This window comes from Podarcis raffonei, chromosome 8, assembly GCF_027172205.1.
Source record: "Podarcis raffonei isolate rPodRaf1 chromosome 8, rPodRaf1.pri, whole genome shotgun sequence".
NCBI classification, from domain to species: Eukaryota; Metazoa; Chordata; class Lepidosauria; order Squamata; family Lacertidae; genus Podarcis; species Podarcis raffonei.
Genome location: NC_070609.1, coordinates 71,643,590 through 71,666,043, shown reverse-complemented (window position 1 = coordinate 71,666,043; position 22,454 = coordinate 71,643,590). Strand labels below are relative to the sequence as shown.

At 48.0% G+C, this 22,454-nt stretch overlaps 1 protein-coding gene across 1 annotated transcript in view; it reads left to right on the top strand.

Moving 5' to 3' along the window:
• The window catches only part of VWA1 (von Willebrand factor A domain containing 1), a 41,665-nt gene that overhangs the window by 17,026 nt on the left and 2,185 nt on the right, over positions 1 to 22,454 (top strand). The window contains exons 2-5 of the mRNA XM_053400737.1: positions 3,029 to 3,592; positions 16,865 to 17,143; positions 21,039 to 21,311; positions 22,140 to 22,409. Coding sequence (XP_053256712.1) covers positions 3,029 to 3,592; positions 16,865 to 17,143; positions 21,039 to 21,311; positions 22,140 to 22,409 — 1,386 coding nt within the window. The remainder of the gene's footprint in view (positions 1 to 3,028; positions 3,593 to 16,864; positions 17,144 to 21,038; positions 21,312 to 22,139; positions 22,410 to 22,454) is intronic.

Here is a 22,454-nt window from a genome sequence, read left to right as displayed (position 1 = left end):
ATCCATGAAGCTATCGTCACATACATAAAAAGTCTTTTCTGCTCTCTTGGAATTTCAGCACTTACAATTCCTAATAAAAAAGCCTCTATGTTGTTGTTTTATAAAAGTTATTTTAAACATTTTTTTCCAATAATAATAATAATAATAATCAGGTAGTTGTTTATCTCTTTGACATCTGATGGGAGGGTGTTCCACAGGGTGGGCACCACTACCGAGAAGGCCCTCTGCCTGGTTCCCTGTAGCTTTGCTTCTCACAATGAGGGAACCGCCAGAAGGCCCTCGGCGCTGGACCTCAGTGTCAGGGCAGAACGGCCAAGGCCGTTTAGGGCTTTAAAGGTCAACACCAACACTTTGAATTGTGGTCGGAAACGTACTGGGAGCCAATGTAGGTCTTTCAAGACTAGTGTTATGTGGTCTTGGTGGCCACCCCCACTCACCAGTCTAGCTGCCGCATTCTGGATTAGTTGTAGTTTCCGGGTCACCTTCAAAGGTAGCCCCACGTAGAGCGCATTGCAGTATGAATTGCACATTGCAATTCATTATATATCATTTCCCAGAATGCTTTTACACATCCACCACATATGCTAAAAGGTGCCTTCTTTTTCTTTACATTTCCCGCAGATGTTTTTAGTCTTAGACATTTTTGCTAACTTACTAGGAGTTATATACCAACGGTACATCATTTTCATATAATTTTCTTTCAACGTACAGCATGCCGAGAATTTTAAATCAGCTTTCCATAACCTCTCCCAAGATGAGAGTTGGATAATATGCCCCAAATCCCCCGCATTGCTCTGCCCATTTTGACCGCTGACCCTGCCCACTGCCACCATATGGTCCCCAGAAGCTTGCCCAGAAGGGAATGTGGACCCCAGCCTGTCAGAAGGTCCTCCACCCCTGTTTCAAGGGTGAGAGTTGGAGAGGAGAGAGACTTTGTCCCCCGCTTTGCCCCACTTTCTATCCCTGAGAGCTTTCATGAGGGAGAACTCTTGACGGGACTTTCTGGCTTATTGGGCTGAGGCTTAAGAGATTTTCTCTCTCCCGAATCTAAATCTCAGGTGACACTGGCGGGGTTGAAATAACTCTAACAGCAGGAAAGGCCTATGTAAAAGAGTTAAAAAGTACGCGACTATATAATTTATTCGATACTTACCAAAGGAGTGGAAGGAAGTCCAAGGCTCAGTTGAGACTAACTCAGTTATGTATTTTATTTATGATTTGTGAAGTGGATATAATTTGTATAAGGTATGTGGTATGTGGTATTGTTTATGTTTTTCCTGGATATATGTGCAAATATGAATAAAAATTTATAAAAGAAAAAAAAAAGAGATTTTCTCTCTCCCAATGCAGTGTCCTGACTCTCTGTTGATGCCACGTGGTGTCAGAAGTGGGATATGGCTTGGGGAGGGGAGGGGCCAGGGAAAAGTCTTGAATGGCCAGGCAGAGAGGCCTGGAGGACCACATTCTGCCCTTCAGGGCCTGGAGGTTCCCCACTCAGAAACAATAATTCCCCCCATAAACAGTCGGAGAGTATGTTGTGGCGGGGAAGGAGTTAACGTTGCCTGGAATGGCAATATGTCCAAGGGGGAAAAGGCAGATGGGATGGGGAGCCTGGCTGGTTCTCTAAGTGGGGAAGGAAAGAGCAGGTCACAGGCAAGGAATCACAGCAGCCACAAAACATCCAATCACTGCAGCTGGGAGTGACTTTTTTTGGGAGGGGAATATTTTTTATTTCATTTTATGGTGTACAGTGGTACCTCGGGTTAAGTACTTAATTCATTCCAGAGGTCAGTTTTTAACCTGAAACTGTTCTTAACCTGAAGAACCACTTTAGCTAATGGGGCCTCCAGCTGCCGCTGTGCCGCCGGAGCACGATTTCTGTTCTCATTGTGAAGCAAAGTTCTTAACCTGAAGCACTATTTCTGGGTTAGCAGAGTCTGTAACCTGAAGCGTATGTAATCTGAGGTACCACTGTACATACGTAAGACAGAGAGAACAATTATAACAAGAGATGAAAATCTAAAGACCAAACCCAAAAAATATGCACATATAGTAAGTGCAGTTTCAACATGGGTTAAGTAATGGAGTCTGAGCAATTAAAGAATAAAGAATAAAGAAGGAATATTTGTGCTATTTGATTGAGTACAGTTCCAGATTTTCCAGACTTGCAACAGGGGCTGCCTTGAAAACGGCGGTTCCGCTCTATATGTGATAAAGCAGTCATATTTTAAAAGCGTCTGGAGGTTCCAGACCTTGTTGAAATCTAAAATTATGCGTCATTTTCTCCATTATCACTATATCCCAAAGCCAGTGTTGCTGGGAACAATTTGACCCAGGCAGACCACTTTGCAACAGCAATGATGAAAGATTGTATTACATTTAATGCATGAATTGAGGCAACCGGGAACCTCAGATGGTTGGATATTTTTTTTCCAATCCCTAACAGAACTTTGGATTGAGTGGGTGAGGGAAAAGGTTTGATTTGAGGCCCAAAATCCAATGTGCAAAATTTAAGATTCGTTGCTCAAACAGGTCAAAGGCCCTGCGCATGTTTAGTCCGATGTAAGCCCCTTTGATCTCAACAGCTCTTACTCCCTAGTAAGATTAGAGCCTACATGTAATTTTTTCTTTATGTTCCGCTTCATTAATTCTCTTATGATTATGATTATTTGTAAAAAAAAAATTATTAAGTTTTACGTTACAAATTTAAATTCAAGCATTAAACACCAACATCGTCATTTAGGATTCCCTGAATCCTCCGCCCTTCCATGGTTACTATTATCCATCTTTTTTCAGCTACTTCACTTATTTTCTGTTTTTCTTAAATAACCCATTTTTACCTTAGTTTTTAGTACATTACAAGCATTACTCAACTGCTGCCAAAGTTTTTAGTTGTTTACAGTGTTCTCTGAGACACATTGTAAATTTTCCCCGTTCCTTCTTAAAGTTCTTCTCTTCCTGGTTTCTGATTTTCCCAGTCAATTTCGCCCTTTCTGCCCCATTAATTCCCATCCTGTGCCTGTTCTAGGTCCTCGTCCCATCGCTCCGGATTTAGAAGGGGACCTTCTCTTCCTCCTGGACAGCTCTGGTAGCGTCTCCTACTACGAATTCTCCCGGGTCAAGGAGTTCATTGCGGACCTCCTCAGGCCATTTGCCTTCGGCCCACACGATGTCCAGACTGGGGTTGTCCACATCAGCACCACGCCCACGATGGAGTTCCCCTTTGACCGCTACCTCTCCACCGGGGCGGTCCAGCATGCCATTCGCAGCATCCAACAGGTGATGGGCGACACCAACACAGGCAAAGCCCTCTCCTTCGCCAAAGACATGCTTTTCAGTGGGAAGGCCGGAGCGCGGGCTGATGTCCCCAAGGTGATGGTGTGGGTGACCGACGGCTTCTCTACAGACGACATCTCCCAGCCAATGCAGCTCCTGAAGGACATGGGGGTCACGGTTTTCATCGTCAGCACTGGGCGTGGGAACTACTTGGAGCTGTCCGCTGCTGCCAGCCAACCTCCGGAGAAACACCTGCATTTTGTGGACGTGGACGACCTGACCATCATTACCAATGACCTGAGAGACTCCATTGCAGGTAATTGGGTAGCGTGTCAAAACAAACAAATGCCCAGCCAGATCAGAACTAGATCTGTTGGGTCTTGTCTCTGGCCTGCCCAAGTCCCAGAATGCAGTTCGGCGGAAGTCCCAGTACATTGTGGGTATATTAAATTGACACATACACAAAGCCTCCTATACATAAAAGGTAAAAAGGTAAAGGACCCCTGGACGGATAAGTCCAGTCAAAGGTGACTATGGGGTTCATCTTGCTTTCAGGTCAAGGGAGCTGGCGTTTGTCCACAGACAGCTTTCTGGGTCATGTGACCAGCATAACTAAACTGCTTCTGGCACAATGGGACACACAGAACACACAGAAATGTCATTTGCCTTCCCACCTATTTATCTACTTGCACTGGCATGCTTTCGAACCGCTAGTTTGGCAGGAGGTGGGACAGAGCAATGGGGGCTCACCCCGTCATGGGGATTTGAACCGCCGACCTTCCAATCGGCAAGCCCAAGAGGCTCAGCATTTTAGACCACAGTGCCATCTGGCTCCCTTGGTCTAAAAGCAAGATGAGCGCTGTAACGCCTTTGACTGGACTTAACCGTCCAGGGGTCATTTATCTTTTTTTACCTTGTACTACCTAACTATGAATTAAGAATGACTCTCTCAACTTCATTCCTGCAGTTCTGCTTTGAGAGTAGAATCCCATTCATGTCATTTACTTAGAGGTAAATTCCACAGGGTTATCTTCAGTTAAGTCCAACTCAGAGCAGACCCATTGAAACGGATGGACCTAAGTTAATCATTCCATTAACATCAGTGAGCCTGCTCTGAGCAGGATCAACATCCGCTATACCCCATGGTTTCCAAACTGTGGGTTGTATCCAATGCTAGACCCATTGGAATGCCAGAGTTAGGCCATATTCACACCACACTATTATGCCACTCTAAACAGTCATCTTCATCATCATTATTTGTACCCTGCCTATCTGACTGGGTTGCCCCAGCCATTCTGGGTGGCTTCCAACATATGGCTTCCCCCAAAGGATTCTGGGAGTTGTCATTTGTTAAGGGGTGAGGAGAGCTGTCAAGAGACCCCTTTCCCTCCCCTTCCAGAGCTACAATTCCCAGAGTTCCTTGGGGAAAAGGAAGGACTGTTAAACCACTCAGGAAATTCCAATGGAAACAAAAACAGGGTTGGAAATGGCCAGTGTTTGTGTATCTGTGCCATGCCCATAATGGAAATAAATTCAACAAACATGATCAGCGATCAATCTTGTCATTGCTTTTATTCCGCAAACAAGGCACCCACTCACAATTTGAATTACACGTCCTTTGCTTTGAAATGAATGGGGCAGAATAGCATGACAGTGTCGCTTACATGATCCGTTACTTGAGTTACATGATTTCAGCACAGCAGTTGATGAGATGAATAACCTAACTTTTGGCAGAAGACAAATTGCAGCAGAATGGAACCTGGGTGCCGAGCACAGGGCAGAACAGGAAAACGATGCCTTCTTAAATCCCAGTCTCTTAAGAGGTTCGTCTTTCGAGAAGGGAATCCAGCGTGCTCCAGATCACAAGCCTCATTCCCCAAGCAAAGACAGAGACCCCTTGATCCGGCTTGCTTGCATGTCTATTACCCACAAGGCACCTCCTTGCTCCTTTATTGCGCTCACTCTGGACATTTTCCCCACAGCTGCAGGCGGTTCTTGGGGTTGCTAATGGTTTGGAAACTCATGAGGGTTACTATGGAGCTGGGAAAGCTTCTACCCATTCCTTGGCAACTTTGTACTCCTTAATCTTAGGGGATGGTTTTTATTTCATGTATTTTTATTATTTTTTAAAGTCCCTTCTGCAGCTTGAATAGTTGCTTAGCACTAAAGTCTTTTGTCAGCCTTGTTTTGCTCCACAGCTCTGGCACAAATTCATTTTGCCAGGAATAACAACAACAACAACAATAACAATAATAATAATTTTATACCCCTCTCATGTGGCTGGGTTTCCACAGCCACTCTGAATGGCTCCCAACAGAATATTAATAATGTTGATGATGATAAAACGACAAAACATCAAATATTAAAAACTTTCCTAAATAGGGCTTGCCTTCAGATGTCTTCTAAAAGTAAGGTAGTTGTTTATTTCCTTGACATCTAATGGGAGGGCGTTCCACAGGGTGGGCGCCACTACCCAGAAGGCCCTCTGCCTGGTTCCCTGCAACTTCGCTTCTAGCAATGAGGGAACTGCCAGAAGGCCCTCGGCGCTGGACCTCAGTGTCCAGGCAGAACAATGGGGGTGGAGACGCTCCTTCAGGTATACTGGGCTGAGGCCGTTTAGGGCTTTAAAGGTCAGCACCAACACTTTGAATTGTGCTAGAAACATACTGGGAGCCAATGTAGGTCTTTCAGGACTGGTGTTATATGGTCCTGGCAGCCACTCCCAGTCACCAGTCTAGCTGCCACATTCTGGATTAATTGCAGTTTCTGGGTCACCTTCAAAGGTGGCCCCATGTAGAGTGCATTGCAGTAGTCCAAGCAAGAGATAACTAGAGCATGCACCACTCTGGCAAGACAGTGCACAGGCAGGTCAGCCAGAGAGACCAGATGGAGCTGGTAGACAGCTGCTCTGGACACAGAATTGACCTGTGCCTCCAAGGACAGCTGTGAGCCAGTCATGGGCCAATTGGGGCCCACTAATCTTTGCCTCTCCAACCCTGTCGCTGGATGATGATGTCACTGGGTGATGACAGCCAATGTGACGTCAGCTGATGGGCAGGGCTCACTCCTGCTTGACCAGCAAGTTGGGACTCTCCACTCATCAGCTGGGGAGTGGAGGGTCTAAATCCTGTGGGGAAAGCACTGGGGAGTTAGACCCCTCCATCTGTCCCTTGGGTCATGTTTAACAGATGACCAGGAGCACCCACTGATCAGTCAGCCAGCTGACATCATGTGGCCCTCCAAGTCTCCCTCTCTGGTCCTCAGATCTGTACTCAGGCCGCACACCCTTCCCGTCGGCTTCCCACACCCTCCCTGCCCCACACCTCCAGTATGGCCTTCATGAGTGTCCCGGAACTCTGCTCCTTCTTGCATTCAAAGCACTTATAAACCGTTCGAGATTTAAACATCTCTCGGCAGCGTGCAGCATAAAAAGAAGGAACGGCGTCGTTAACACAGAATGACAGCAAAAATACCAGCAAAGTAAAATCATGCAAGAATAAAATGAATTGGAATTTAAAAGGATTAAAAAAAACTCTTGCTTGTTTGGATGTAGGATAGAGGCGGAGCGGGGGTGTTAGTCTGTATGAAAAGCAGCTTAGTGCCCAAAGGTAATACAGTGGTGCCTCGCAAGAAGAAAGCCTCGCAAAACGAAAAACTCGCAAGACGAAAGAGTTTTCCGTTTTTGAGTCGTTCCGCAAGACGAACTTCCCTATGGGCTTGCTTCGCAAGAAGAAAGCCCATAGGGAAATCTCCGCCGGCCTTCAGAAGAGGTCCTGGACCTCTTCTGAAGGCCGGCGGGGGGCAAAAGTCTTTGCTCCCCCCGCCTGCCTTCCTGGGACAGCGGAGACTTCTCTGCTGTCCCGGGCGATCTGAAAATGCTGGCGGGCGGCAACGAAGGCTTCGCTGCCGCCCGCCAGCATTTTAAAATCTCCCCGGGACAGCGGAGAAGTCTCCGCTGTCCTGGGGGCTTTTAAAATGCTGGCAGTCGGGAGGAAAGCCCTCCTGTCCCCGGAGCTTGCGGGGTGGGAGGTGGGGAGAAGGGCTTTTCTTCCCACCGCCAGCCTTCAGAACAGCCTTCTGAAGGCTGGCGGTGGGAAGAAAAGCCCTTGTGTCCCCCCCCCAGCCTTCAGAAGAGGTCGGGGGACAGACTGTCCCCGGACCTGGTCTGAAGGCGGTTTCCATAGGAACGCATTGATTGATTTTCAGTGCATTCCTATGGGAAACCGTGCTTCGCAAGACGAAAAACTCGCAAGAAGAAAAAACTTGCGGAACGAATTAATTTCGTCTTGCGAGGCACCACTGTAATCAGATTTGTTGCTCCCCCCGCTCCCCCTTGGATGGAGAAAGGTTCCAGGAGACTGTTCTCTGTCCATTCAACCACTCTGTTCAAGAAAGCTCAGGCCTTGGGAAGTTAACAATCTCCACTGCCATGGAAACCTCTGTGGCCCTTGACTCCTTTGCAGCACATGGCTGCGGCCTTCAGTGCAATGTGGGGGGGGCGCTTCCATTTTTCACCCCAATGCCATTCCCCATCTTGCACCCACTGGCACCCATCAGGACTCCTCTGAGCAGATAAAGCCGTCCTCGCCAAACTGGTGCCCTCCAATGTCTGGTCTCCCGAACCCGCTGGAGGGCACCAGGTTGGCAAAGGCTGCTGCAAAGCCACAGATCAGAATGATGACCAGCTTCTGAGCTGCGGGGCTGGGAGGGCATCCGAACCACCCAGACTTGGCTGCCCGGGAGGACGCCCAGAAGTTGCACTATGATATCATAGGAGGCCTTTTTTTCAAAGGTCCCCTTTGTCAAGAGGCACAAGGCGGGCATTGTTCCGTCAAGCTGGGCTGGTTTCTCCTTGAATTCCCCGCATCTGCCAGCAGCTGGTTGGCATTGCCCGCAGGGCTGGCTCAGTTCAAGCCAAAGCAATGCTTCCTGGCTGCCCATCCCTCCCTGCCCCGCCTCCGTGGACTCCCTTAACCTGGAAGAGGCAGAAAGGAAGAATTCTCCTCGGCTGCCTATGATCTGTGCAAAGCAGAAAGGGCAGCTTGTGCTTTTCAGAGATAGACACACCACGGGATTTTGGCCTTCAATCAGAGCTGGATTTCGGAGAGCACAACCAGTTTGCCTGTACTGGGTGCTGAGCTGAGATGGTGCCGCAACCATGACAACAATGGAAGGCGAGAGGCAGGAGGCACCAAATTTTGGCGTCGCACAGCGAGCTGCTGAAATTTTCAAGCCCAAACTCCGTCACTGCTTCCATTCCAGGGTGCAGGATTCCCCCAATATTTTCTGTTCTCTGTTTGCTGTCCCACAGGTGCAAAGAAAGAGAGGGAATGACAGGGCAGGCATAAAATTCAGAGGGTTGTTGAACTCACAGGCTGAGATATTATTATTTTGAGATCTGGGCAGTGGTGCCCTTTGGGGCTGATAGGACGGAAGGCAGGGAGCATGACAGTAGGTGGCGCCAGAGCCAATAAAAGGCAGAGCATACTGGTTCTAGTGTTGTCCCTCTCATCCTCTTCCCTGCTGAGTTCCACAAGGAGCAACACTGAGACAACCACTTGGACTGGTTGTAAGAAGGCAGGCAGGTGGGGGCTGGCTTGGTGGTGCAGAACCTTTAATAATAATAATAATAATAATAATAATAATAATAATAATAATAACAACAACAACAACAACAACAACAACAACAACTTTATTTATTTCCCTCCCTCCCTGGCCGAAGCCAGACTAAGAGTGGCTAACGACAGTAAAAGTAACACACTTTACATAAAATCACAATCAATTAATTAAAATACATTCTAAAATCATCCTGAGGGTAACATTTCCTTCCAGGGGCCACATGCCAGTGTGCGGAGGGCCAGAGGCAAAAGTGGGCGAAGCAACCAATATTGCAGGTGTCAGTCAATCCGAACAACTGTGAACTGGGTGCCCTTGACGCGGTATTAGATCAGATCTATGCCATAGATTCATTGAAAGCATACGGCTTCTCCCAAAGACTCCTAGGAACTGGATTCTGGGGATTGGAGCTCCAGACATTTGCAGGTTTCTAAAGGAGCCATAGGGACGCGCGTGGCGCTGTGGGTTAAACCACTGAGCCTAGGGCTTGCCGATCAGAAGGTCGGCGGTTCGAATCCCCGTGGCGGGGTGAGCTCCCATTGCTCAGTCCCTGCTCCTGCCAACCTAGCAGTTCGAAAGCACGTCAAAGTGCAAGTAGATAAATAGGTACCGCTGCAGCAGGAAGGTAAATCGCGTTTCTGTGCGCTGCTCTGGTTCTCCAGAAGCGGCTTAGTCATGCTGGCCACATGACCCAGAAGCTGTACGCCGGCTCCCTCGGCCAATAAAGCGAGATGAGCGCCGCAACCCCAGAGTCGGTCCCGACTGGACCTAATGGTCAGGGTTCCCTTTACCTTTTTAAAGGAGCCATTTCCTCAGTTTGTGGAGATTGGCTGCAAGCCGGCAAGCAGGCCGCTCACGTTGCGTCCGGGGCACCTGCCAAGGTTTGATCACCAAGTTGACAGGGAGGCAGGGCGTGTGTCATGCCGAGAATGAGGTGCAGCAGGAAGGCATGATCTGAGGTTCACATGCCAATTGCACGTTTGACAACCTGGATTCCACACACCCCCACACACACTTGTAGCTGCTTCTTCTCAGGCTGAGTGATGTCACCTTTCTTCCTTGGGGCTGTCTGTGTCTGCAGGAACAGGGCTGAGAGAGCACAGACAGCAACGGTGCAATCTCTGTTCCCCTACCTTTTATAGCAGGGGAGCTCTCTTCATTCTGAGAGCCACCTTCCCTTCTGGGCAACCTTCTGCAGGGGGGATACCAGGGGTGGGTGGGGCCAGAGGCCAAAGTGGGCGGAGCAAGAAATGCAAATATTGATTTTAAAAACAACTGCCTTGGTTGCACTGGTTGATGATCTCCGGCGGGCTAGGGACAAAGGTGAGAGCTGTTTCCTAGTTCTGCTGGATCTCTCAGCGGCTTTTGACACCATCGACCATAACATCCTTCTAGACCATCTAGAGGGGCTGGGAGCTGGGGGCACTGTTATACAGTGGTTCCGCTCCTTCCTCCTGGGCCGTGTTCAGAAAGTGGTGATGGGGGATGAGTGTTCAGACCCCTGGGCTCTCACTTGTGGGGTGCCTCAGGGTTCTGTCCTCTCCCCCATGCTTTTCAACATCTACATGCAGCCGCTGGGAGAGATCATCAGGGGGTTTGGGCTGGGTGTTCATCAGTATGAGGATGATACCCAGCTCTACTTCTCTTTCAAATCGGAACCAGTGAAGGCGGTGAAGGTCCTGTGTGAGAGTCTGGAGGCAGTTGGAGGATGGATGGTGGTGCTGACCTTTAAAGCCCTAAACGGCCTCAGTCCAGTATACCTGAAGGAGCGTCTCCACCTCCATCATTCTGCCCAGACACTGAGGTCCAGCACCGAGGGCCTTCTGGCGGTTCCCTCGCTGCGAGAAGCCAAGTTACAGGGAACCAGGCAGAGGACCTTCTTGGTGGTGGCGCCCACCCTGTGGAACGCCCTCCCACCAGATGTCAAAGAGGAGAATAACTACCAGACTTTTAGACAACATCTAAAGGCAGCCCTGTTTAGGGAAGCTTAATAGATTATTGTATTTTAGTGTTTTGTTGGAAGCTGCCCAGAGTGGCTGGGGAAACCCAGCCAGATGGGCGGGGTATAAATAATAATAAATAATAATAATAATAATAATAATAATAATAATAATAATAATAATAATTGTTGTTGTTGTTGTTGTTGTTGTTGTTGTTGTTGTTGTTGTTGTTGTTGTTGTAAACTAGCTTCTACACACACGGTCCTTCGCTCCTCCTCATTCTTCAGCCAGGCAAGCAAGGGACAGGATAAGAGTTCCAGCCAGGAGAAAACACTCAAGGAAGTTGCAAAGCGTGTCTGGCGAGGGGGCATGGCCTGGGGAGAAAATGGGTGTGGCTGGCGAGGTGTGTGTGGCCTGGGAAAGGGGGTGTGGCCTGGAGAGAGGGGCATGGCTGGTGAGGAGGCATGGCCTGGGTCAATATTAACTCAGCGGCAAGAGGGAGGGAGTCTAAAACCCAAACAGAATGTCGAGAAGAGAATGCCCTAGAGTTTGGTTTTTTAAGAGATGCTTTGGAAACAGCTACTTCAAGGAAGGGAGAGCTGCTCACCAGCTCAAAGAGGAGAAACGGCACAAGAAAGCTTTAAGACAATGAGGGTTTGAAGCAGAAAGAGCGAGGATGCTATCAGGCAGTGGTGGTGAACCTCAGTTGTTGTTGTTGTTTAGTTGTTTAGTCGTGTCCGACTCTTCGTGACCCCATGGACCAGAGCACGCCAGGCACTCCTGTCTTCCACTGCCTCCCACAGTTTAGTCAAACTCCTGCTGGTAGCTTTGAGAACACTGTCCAACCATCTCGTCCTCTGTCGTCCCCTTCTCCTTGTGCCCTCCATCTTTCCCAGCATCAGGGTCTTTTCCAGGGAGTCTTCTCTTCTCATGAGGTGGCCAAAGTATTGGAGCCTCAGCTTCAGGATCTGTCCTTCCAGTGAGCACTCAGGGCTGATTTCCTTCAGAATGGATAGGTTTGATCTTCTTGCAGTCCATGGGACTCTCAAGAGTCTCCTCCAGCACCATAATTCAAAAGCATTATGGTGCTTTTGAATTATGGTGAGCCTCAGTCTGAGGAGCCAAATCTGGCCATCAGGACTCTCCCCAAGCCACACTCTTCACTGGCCTGGCTCAGCACCCTCCTTGGGTGTTTTTGCTTAACTGGAATGCATGCTTGAACTCTGATCATGCCTCTTGCTTGTCTGGACAGAGGATAGAGAAGGGTGTGTTTAGAAACTAGCCTATTAAAAACTTATATTCATCGCTCCGTTCCCTATTGCCTCTGGCCCCATCTACCACTTCCACACTTTTCAGTGCAATTCCCTGACACATCCCTTCCAACAAAAAATAAGGCAATTCCCCCAAAGCATTTCTTTATTTTGATCTTTTTTGCACAAGAGCACCAAACCCACTTTAACTGAGCAACCTGCATTTATTTGCTTGTAGGCAGTTAACTCTCATCTGCAATGCAACCACAATGTGAGTGTACCCATGCTGCAGATGGGAGAACTGAGGCTAAGAGAGAGGAGAGGGACAGGGAGAATTTATGCATCGCCTACAGATAGATAGGAAGCAATTAAGATCTGATTTCCAAATCTCAGCTACGGAAATGAATGAAGCTTTCAACGTTCTCAGGGCTTGCATCTGTCTGGATGCTTTGGGCGGGGAGCAACGTGATCCTGCGCGGTTCTAGCAACCTGGCGGCCCTCTGGGGTAATATCTGTACAGTTTCAAGGCCTGCCGAGCGTGCTGGAGAGATTTCCGTGCCTTGGCAGGGCCTGGCTTGGGATGGGCTGAAGCCTGTCTCTGTACAGTAGCGAGCAGAAAACTGGCCAGGCCAAACGCAAGGAGCTCACATGCCCCTGGCCTGCCTGGTGCCTGATTTATTTATTTTTAACTGAAGGCAAAGCAGGCTTAAAGCTTCCTCCAGACCCGCAGCAAGCTCCTTCCTCCCTCTATCAACTTCCCTCTTTCACTGACAGCCATCAACAGGCCTGGTTAGGAGCCTGGCAGCTAATGGGGGTGGGGTGGACAGAATATGTCCTTTAAGGGGCAACATAGGGTATGGTTACCAGATATTTTTCAATGAATCCAGGGACACTTTTTTTTGGGGGGGGGGAGCTGAGTAGCAACAGGGAGTCAGTAGTGTTGGATGGTGAGGCAAAAGACCCTGGGCCCAAGCACACATTCATATTGTATAAAGGTGCAAAGCCCTTCTTTCGCACCGAGCGGTGGTTTCGTAATCTGGTGAACCAGGTTCGCTTCCCCGCTCCTCCACATGCAGCTGCTGGGTGACCTTCTCTGAAGTCTCTCAGCCCCACTCACCTCACAGAGTGTTTGTTGTGGGGGAGGAAGGGAAAGGAGAATGTTAGCCGCTTTGAGACTCCTTAGGGTAGTGATAAAGCGGGATATCAAATCCAAACTCTTCATAAATGTGCAGAGGTGTTTTTTTTAAAAAAAAAACTGGGCAACAGTGCACCTTTATACAATATGCATGTGTGCTTGGGCCCAGGGTCTTTTGCCTCACCATCCCCACAACTGACTCCCTGTTGCTACTCAGCTTCAAATAAAAAACAAAAAACAGGCCACCCGTGACTCCTAAGCCTTCCCCAATCTCCTTCCCCCTTTGTTTTGACAGATCAGGGGAGGCTTGGGAGTCATGGGCAGGCGTCCGTTACCCAGGACGAGCCAGCCTGGTAGTGCTGTGGCGCAGGGAAAATTGTGGGCGCCATGGCAGCAAGCAGCTCCTGAAGCCAGCCAGAGCCAACTGCGCTACCAGGCTGGCTCCGGGCTGCTGAGGCTGCCGCTGCCACGTTTCCCAGGGACAGATTTCCAAATCTGGGGACATTCTGGGGACGGAATTTGTCCAGGGACAGATTTACAAATACAGCAACTGTCCCCGGGAACGTCTGGTAACCCTACCACAGGGCTGGAGTTTGAAGCATGAAACTGTGTCCCCATTCAGCAGAATAAGAAAGAAGACATCCCACCTGCCCCCATGGCAGGGCTGCCTTACAACGTATGATGTAATAAACATTGCTTTGTTGTATCCAATGCTAGACCTTCCCAAAGTAGACCCATTGAAGTGAATGGGCATGCCTAGCAGATGTCCATTCATTCGAATGGGTCTACACGGAATGGAACATCTCATCACCACCTAAAATGGGGGGGGGACCTTTTTCACCCCTGCGGATCAGGTCCTTTTCTCTCCCACCTCACCTCTTGAGGGCTGAGTGTCACTGGTGGGCTGAGCTGCCCACCTGTCAATCAGCTGGTGTCACACTGATGTCAGCCGACCTTTTCGGCACATTAAAGTCTGGTTTGCTGGATTCTCCTGGTGTCGCCCTCATAACCAGGAAGAGATTTAACCTGGGGGTTAATCAAAGTCTTGCTTGGGTCTGCAGGGAGATGTTCGTGCAATTGAATAGGAGCCAAGGATGAACATCTGGCCGTTCACTCCAGGAGTTGGGAACATCTAACCCTCCAGATGTTGCTGAGCTGCTGTTCCCCATCGCTCCCTGCTAGCATGGTCCAAGGCCAGAGGGATTCTGGGAGTTGGAGTCCAGGAACATCTGGAGGACCACTGGCTTCCCAACCCTATCCTAGACCCAAGACTGAAATGCAGTGATTTAGGAGTAGCTCACAGCCCCAAGAATAGTCCCTAAAATCCAATTCTCGGGCCCAAGCTTGAGATCTTCAAACCCTGCCCCTGGAATATCCCCAGGCATTTATTTATTTTTATTTCATTTGTTGAATTTGTATATTAGGCATTCTTTCCCTAATAAGAAGGGAAGAGACCCACCAATTTCTAACCTTCAGATTGCTCACACTAATGTAGATGATGTTGTCTCTGCTTCCACCTGCTGGTCTTGGGGGAGAGATGCAGAGAGCAGAAACACACTTGGGGGGATGGGGCATGTTTGACTCACCTGAGCCTCCTGAATAAGTACTTTTAATCTAATAATAATAATAATAATAATAATAATAATAATAATAATAATAATTATTATTTATACCCCGCCCATCTGGCTGGGCCTCCCCAGCCACTCTGGGCGGCTTCCATAGAAACCAAAAATACAGTAAAATATCACACGTTAAAAACTTCCCTGAACAGGGCTGCCTTAAGATGTCTTCTGAATGTCAGGTAGTTGTTTATCTCTTTGACATCTGCTGGAAGGGCGTTCCACAGGGCGCGCGCCACTACCGAGAAGGCCCTCTGCCTGGTTCCCTGTAGCTTTGCTTCTCGCAATGAGGGAACCGCCAGAAGGCCCTCGGCGCTGGACCTCAGCGTCCGGGCATAACGATGGGGGTGGAGACGCTCCTTCAGGTATACTGGACCAAGGCCGTTTAGGGCTTTAATATCAAGTTGTGGGGCTGTCTGCAGCACTAGTCCTATTCAGAGCGGACCTACTGAAGTTCATTGCTATATCGGGGTCTGGAAATGTAATCAAATTGGTTTCTTTAATGCAGTGGGTCTCCAATTTTTTTTTTCTCTGGGTCACACTTTAAGAATAAAAATTTGCTCACACCACACCAACGTTTTTATTGATAAGAAATACATTGGAAAACCTAAAGAAACAACCCCCAGCAGTGCTTGATTTATAACAGAAAACAACTACAGTACTTTACAATATGATCATGGGACATCGATAAAGTATAAAGCAATGCAGTTACATAAGAACACAAATTATTCCCAAAATATAATTATAAGCAAGCCTCTTACATGTGCACTTTAGTATGTATACAAACTCAAGGAGATGTGTGAGCTTGATTTTGCTGGGTAATTTCATTTATATGTCTAATTTGAGACAAACATCTCCTCATCAACAGAAGGAAACCTTTCCCTTTTCTGATCTTAATAATAGTAGTAATAAGTATAATAATTTATTAATTGCATGCCACCCACCTGACTGTTGCCCCAGGCGGCTCCCAACAAATTATAAACCAAAGTAAAACATCAAACCTTGAAAACTTCCCTATACAGAGCTGCCTTCAGAAGTCTTCTAAAAGTCAGATAGTTGCTTATTTCCTTGATACCTGTCAGTTTGAAAATCCCTGTTCGCAACAATATATCATGGAAAACTGCAGAAGAATATCCAATGTGTGGGTGCTGTTTCTGGTTGTAAATCCAAACAAGATTATTTTGATACTATAGTATCAGTGTAGTAACCCTGAAATGTTTAAATGTTTCTTTGATTGTCCTTCAATTTTTCCACCACACTTTCCATCCTTTCCTGCCACACCCTTTGAGAACCACTGGTTTAATGGCACAGTTAATTGGTTGAACAAATGGTGGCTGAGAGGAGCAAGTCGGTTTTCTTTTGCCTAGTTGTCTAATCATATTATTTCAATACTCTCTTGTTGATTTTCATTTGTCACATTTTACCACTTGTTTTGAGGCTGTTTTGTTTCCTTGTTTGCCATGAATTTCCCTTGCTTTCATAGCCGATTCTTACGTGCAATGTTTCTTTTCGTACTAAAGAAGATGCCATACTTAATTGTGCTTCACGAAATGTAGAAACCCTCTGATATTTTGGGTGTTTGCTGTTTATTTAAGATACCTTAGCCTATGTTGCAAACCGCTCAGAGTTTTGTTTAAACAGAAGCAGTGTGTAAATCGTCTAGATAGGCAAATACAGTGGTACCTCGGGTTAAGAACTTAATTCGTTCCGGAGGTCCATTCTTAACCTGAAACTGTTCTTAACCTGAAGCACCACTTTAACTAATGGGGCCTCCTGCTGCCGCTGCACAATTTCTGTTCTCATCCTGAAGCAAAGTTTTTAACCCGAGGTACTATTTCTGGGTTAGCTGAGTCTGTAACCTGAAGCGTATTTAACCTGAAGCATATGTAACCCGAGGTACCACTGTAAATCATTTCATGGACATCATTTCATTCTCTAACCCAGAGAAACTGGAATGGATATATTCACCCTTCCCTACCTAAGAAAAAAACATTGATCAGTGAATCACCTTGCCTTTCTCCACTCCAGGTGTCATCCAGGCCAAGCGTCTACGTGCGACCGATATCTCAACAAGCAGCTTCCGCCTCATTTGGCCCAAGTTTTTGACACGGGAGACGGGCTATTATGTCCTGGAGTACGCCCCAACTGGAGACCCCAGGCGGAAACTGACCAAGCAGCTGACAGGTGACCACACCAGCTTCCTGGTGAACAACCTGGTGCCCCAAACCACGTACGAGGTCGCCCTCATTCCCGAGTCCAACGAGAGATACATGCCACCCCAAACCACCAGGGTCACCACCTTGGAAGGTAAGACAAAGAAGGTCTGGAGGGGGGCAGGCACAATGGAAAGCCATCCTAACTGAGCCAATGGCCAACTGAGAGGCAGAAGTTCTCTGGCCATTCTTTTTGGTCCAGCTTTCACTTCCATACATCACTACTGGGAAAACCATAGCTTTAACTCTGAATAAATAGTAATGAATAAAATAAATTGTCAGAGTTCAAGGATACATTCTAGCCAGGTAAAAATTCTCAAGTAGGGGCAAAAGAGAATCAGTGAGGGGTGTGCGGTCTGGGGAGATTTTCAAGGGCTACTCAGAGAAGCCTGTTGGACACTTTTGGCCTCCAGGCATGAGGTTTCCTCCTGCCCCAAAACTAGATGGTCACATTATCTGGTGGGACATAGGGCCTTCCAATGTTCCTATGGAATTTAAAAAAAAATAGCTTCAATTCATCCTTCCCAATGTTTGCTGATCCACGCAATAGATATGGAAGCGATTGGTCTTGGTTTCCTTTCATTCACTGCAATGACAGCTCCAGGATTTTAAGGGCCGAGAAATAATTACCTCTTACCAGGATAAGCAAGTTTTCACGTCAGGCACCTAATTCTTGCCATTGGTGAAACTTCTCTCAGTAGGGGGGAAAAAACCCAGGAAGCAGATGGTGAGATGAGGTTTGGCATGGCTCAGTCTCTGCATTGTGTTGGAAACTGCTCTTAAGGGGGTTATTATGGGATGCTAGTGCCATTCCACTTTGGAGCAGCTCTTACACTTTGTTCGCTTATGTCACAGCTGGGATAGATAAAAGGAAGGACTTCTTCATGCAGCCAAGAGCCTAAGTATGGAATTTGCTCCCATGAGAGGCAATGAAGGCCTATAACTTTTGGATGGCATTAAAAGAGGGATAGAGAAATTCATGGAGGAGGAGGAGGCTGTTGGTGGCAGCCAGCCACAATGGCTATGATCTGCCTCAACTTTCATTTATACCTAGTTTGGGAAATAAATTATTAATAATAATAATTTTATTAATCATACCCTGCCTATCTGGCTGGTTTTCCCCAGCCACTCTGGGGCAGCTCCCAACATGTACAAAAACATAATTAAACATCAAACATTGAAAACTTTCTGACACAGGGCTGGCTTCAGGTGTCTTCTGAAAGTTGTGTAGTTCTTAATCTCCTTGACATCTGATGGGAGGGCGTTCCACAGGGAGGGCGCCACTACCAAGAAGGCAACTGCTGAAAGGTTGTCACAGGAACCCCAATATCAGGAGTCCTTGCTGCGGGTTCGTATTCTACGCTGCCATAGATTCCCTGAATTCTTCGCTCCTAGAAGCTGTCAGCATGCAGCAGTGGCCACACCCCAGGAAATGGCTTTGACTGGCTGGCTAAACCAGATGAGGGCGCCCTATGGGTCTCAAACCCAAGACTTGGTGAGTTAGAGATCTCACCTGTCTGAGAAGACAGGCTCTGGGGGATTGAGCAGACAAGACCAATAGTGGGTCCAACGGTCAAGAAGGCCTTTTCTGCACATGCTGTAGAGCAGCGGTTCTCAACGTGTGGGTCCCCCAGATGTTGTTGGACTACAACTCCCATCATCCCTGAGCTCTGGCCTTGCTAGCTAGGGGTGATGGGAGTTGTAGTTCAAGAACATCTGGGGACCCACAGATTGAGAAAGGCTGCTGTAGAGGGAAGTGAGGGGCAGATGAGGCTTGTCAACCTGGGAATGGAGCCCATCTAAGAGAAGGAAGACTCAGGTTCTAAACCTCCACTGCCTTTTGGGATATCTTTGGGAGAAGAAAAGGCTAAGGAGTAAACCTTACACAAATCCAGAGTGGAGTCCCTAAGATGGTTGGATGGTGCCTTGTATAATACAGTGGTACCTCGGGTTAAGTACTTACCGGTAATTTGTTCCGGAGGTCTGTACTTAACCTGAAACTGTTCTTAACCTGAAGCACCACTTTAGCTAATGGGGCCTCCCACTGCTGCTGCATGATTTCTGTTCTCATCCTGAAGCAAAGTTCTTAACCTGAGGTAATATTTCTGGGTTAGCAGAGTCTGTAACCTGAAGTGTATGTAACCTGAAGCGTATGTAACCCGAGGTACCACTGTAATAATAATAATAATAATAATAATAATAATAATAATAATAATTTAATACTTATATCTTGCCCATCTGGCCGGGCCTCCCCAACCACTCTGGGTGGCTCATTCTGCCCAGAGTGTATACCTCATTCCAGCCAAGCAGGTGCCAAACGTATTACTCTGCTTTCCTTTGGTCTACATCACTGAGGCTGAGGGGAAAGGCTTGTTTTCTGGGCAGCCCGGGAGCCCCTTACACTGCCCAGGCTTGCGCCCTGCTGGGGTCACTAATGCAGGTTTGACTTCACCCCCGGAGGCGCACTCCATTGTCTCTCGAGACAAGACAGATGCCGAGAACAATAGGCAGGGAGTGGCCGAGGTTTGAGCCCTCCTTCTGTTGTTGTTGTTGTTGTTGTTGTTGTTTTTGTTGTTCGGAATAAAATCTTATTCAATTGATACTACAGATATGGCCATGATTGCCCTGCTTCCATCTTAACTGAGGGAGTGTGTCAGAAGTTGCCTTGCACCAGATCTGTCTGTGCCTGTCAGGCATGGAGAGTCCTCCCCTCCCTTCAATAACTTTGCAGATCAGAACTAACGAGCAGTTAATAGGTTTAAAAAAAGTAAAGGGACCCCTGACCATTAGGTCCAGTTGGGACCGACTCTGGGGTTGCGGCGCTCATCTCGCTTTATTGGCCGAGGGAGCCGGTGTATAGCTTCCGGGTCATGTGGCCAGCATGACTAAGCCGCTTCTGGTGAACCAGAGCAGCGCACAGAAACGCCGTTTACCTTCCCGCCAGAGCGGTACCTATTTATCTACTTGCACTTTGACATGCTTTCGAACTGCTAGGTTGGCAGGAGCAGGGACCGAGCAATGGGAGCTCACCCCGTCACGGGGATTCGAACCGCTGACCTTCTGATCGGCAAGTCCTAGGCTCTGTGGCTTAACCCACAGCACCACGCGCATCCTTTTATTGTAGCATCATGTTGCGAGCACAAATACACAGCTCTCCACAAAGAGGGCAGTTGGCTAGTCTATTCCTCCTTCCGACGTCTGCAGCATTTTGGGCTCCAATGGGAAGTTCCTCCCTCCCTCTGACTCCTTTGCTCTATGATACATTTGGACCACTGAGTCCGTGGTGAGTTGGGGGGGGGTTCCCCCAGGCCCTCAAGAGACGTCTCAACTAGCTGCCCCCTCCCTTCTGGTTCTGTTGTCATTATCTCATAACTGGGTAACTCCTCTCTTCTTCTTCTTTTTGTTAGAACGTTTATTAATTTTCCAATAAAAGACATCCAATTAACATATCAAATCATAATCCAATAAAAAAAACTAAAATAAAAAAGTTCAAATTATCTTCTGAATTGTAATTTTTAATTTTACAACTTCCCACAGTCTGAACCTTGAGCATGTCCAAATCTCAGTCCTGCCTCTCATCGATATTTCCATATCTCAATTTTATCTCTCCAAACTTCTTTGTCTCTGGCTCTGCGATCCTCAATCATGTCAGAAATCAGATAACCTTTTCTCCGTCGAGTGCAGATTTGTTTGTGTAATGTACCTTTTCAACTGTTTTTTTACCTGAATTTTGGCACGGCTGGGGTCCGGTCTTGTGGGAGTCAGCCATTTCCCGCCACCAGAAATAGGAAGTCTGCGTGACTCCTCTCTAAGCTATTCAGCTTCTGTCTCTCTCTCTCTGCTTCTGAACATGCTGTGGACAAAGAGGGCGCGACTCTTTCTCCGTCAGCTCTCCATCAGCGAGAAGCTGGTCTTCATTCCCCAGTCCTCGTCTTCAGACCATTCCCTGACAGTGCCCCCTTTCCAATCTGTCTACCTTCTCTCCACAGAGCCCATCAGCCCAGCAAGAGTCCTCATCTCAGATTCCAGGCCCCACAGCATCCGGGTCAGCTGGGCCCCCACCCCGGACAGCGTGTCCGCCTACCAGGTCCTGTATGGGCCCCTGCCTGGGAACGCAGTCAAGCTGGTGGAGGTCGATGGGAGCCTCAACTCCACCATCTTGGATGACCTGACTGCCAACACCACCTACTTGGTGACTGTGTCTGCCATTTATAAATCGGGCAAGGAGAAAGCACTGTCGGCCAAGGCATGCACAGCAGAAGGTGAGGAGGTATCCATGCCCTCCACAGGGACAAAATTTGGAGACAAGGGAGGAAGGGTAGTGCTAACGAATTAAACTGGTGGTACAGGTGCATTTCCTACATGCTCGGAGGCCACAAACCAAAGAGAATGTGTCTCAAGATGCTGAAGAAATGTGGATTTTCCCCTTTCCAAAATAGCCCAACGTGTTCTGTCTAATATGTGGCAGCCGAGGCCATACAACAATGGTCCTGAAAGGCCTACATTGGCTCCCAGTATGTTTCCAAGCACAATTCAAAATGCTGGTGCTGACCTTTAAAGCCCTAAATGGCCTCGGCCCAGTAGACCTGAAGGAGCATCTCCACCCCCATTGTTCTGCCCAGACACTGAGGTCCAGCTGCAAGAGCCTTCTGGCGCTTCCCTTGCTGCGAGAAGCCAAGTTACAGGGAACCAGGCAGAGGGCCTTCTCTGTAGTGGCACCCGCCTTGTGGAACGCCCTCCCACCAGATGTCAAAGAGAAAAATAACTATCAAACTTTTAGAAGACATTCCCTGTTTAGGGAAGCTTTTAATGTTTAATAGGTTATTGTATTTTAGTGTTTTGTTGGAAGCCACCCAGAGTGACTGGGGAAACCCAGCCAGACGGGTGGGATATAAATAAATTAATAATAATTAATTATTGCTTTTGTTGGTGGTATTGACAGATCTACTTGTCCCATGGCAAAATGGGCGTGGTTTATGAGACGGGGAGGAGCTTTGGGGACCAGGCTGCCAATAGCATACAGTTATTTCTGTTGACATTTGCTGATGGAAATCCACTGTCTTTATGCCCTCTTTCTTCTTGCTGGGCAGAGAACTCCAGGATAAAGCACCTCCACTTCGAAGACCTGAGCCCCACCACCGTGAAGGCCTCATGGGAGCCTGCCGATGGCAGTGTCCTGGGCTACCGGGTGAGGTGCCGGAGGCAGGCCGGCTCTTCGACTCTCCTCAGCGTCTCGCCACAGATCCACAGTGTGCTGCTGTCGGACCTGGCGGAGGGCAGCACCAACAAAGTGTGTGTCAAGCCTGTGTACAGGAACCAGCAAGGGAAAGGCGTGTGCCGGATGGTTCACAAACAGCCAGGTAAGCTGTGGGGAGACTGCGACACCCTCCAATGTGGATGGCCTT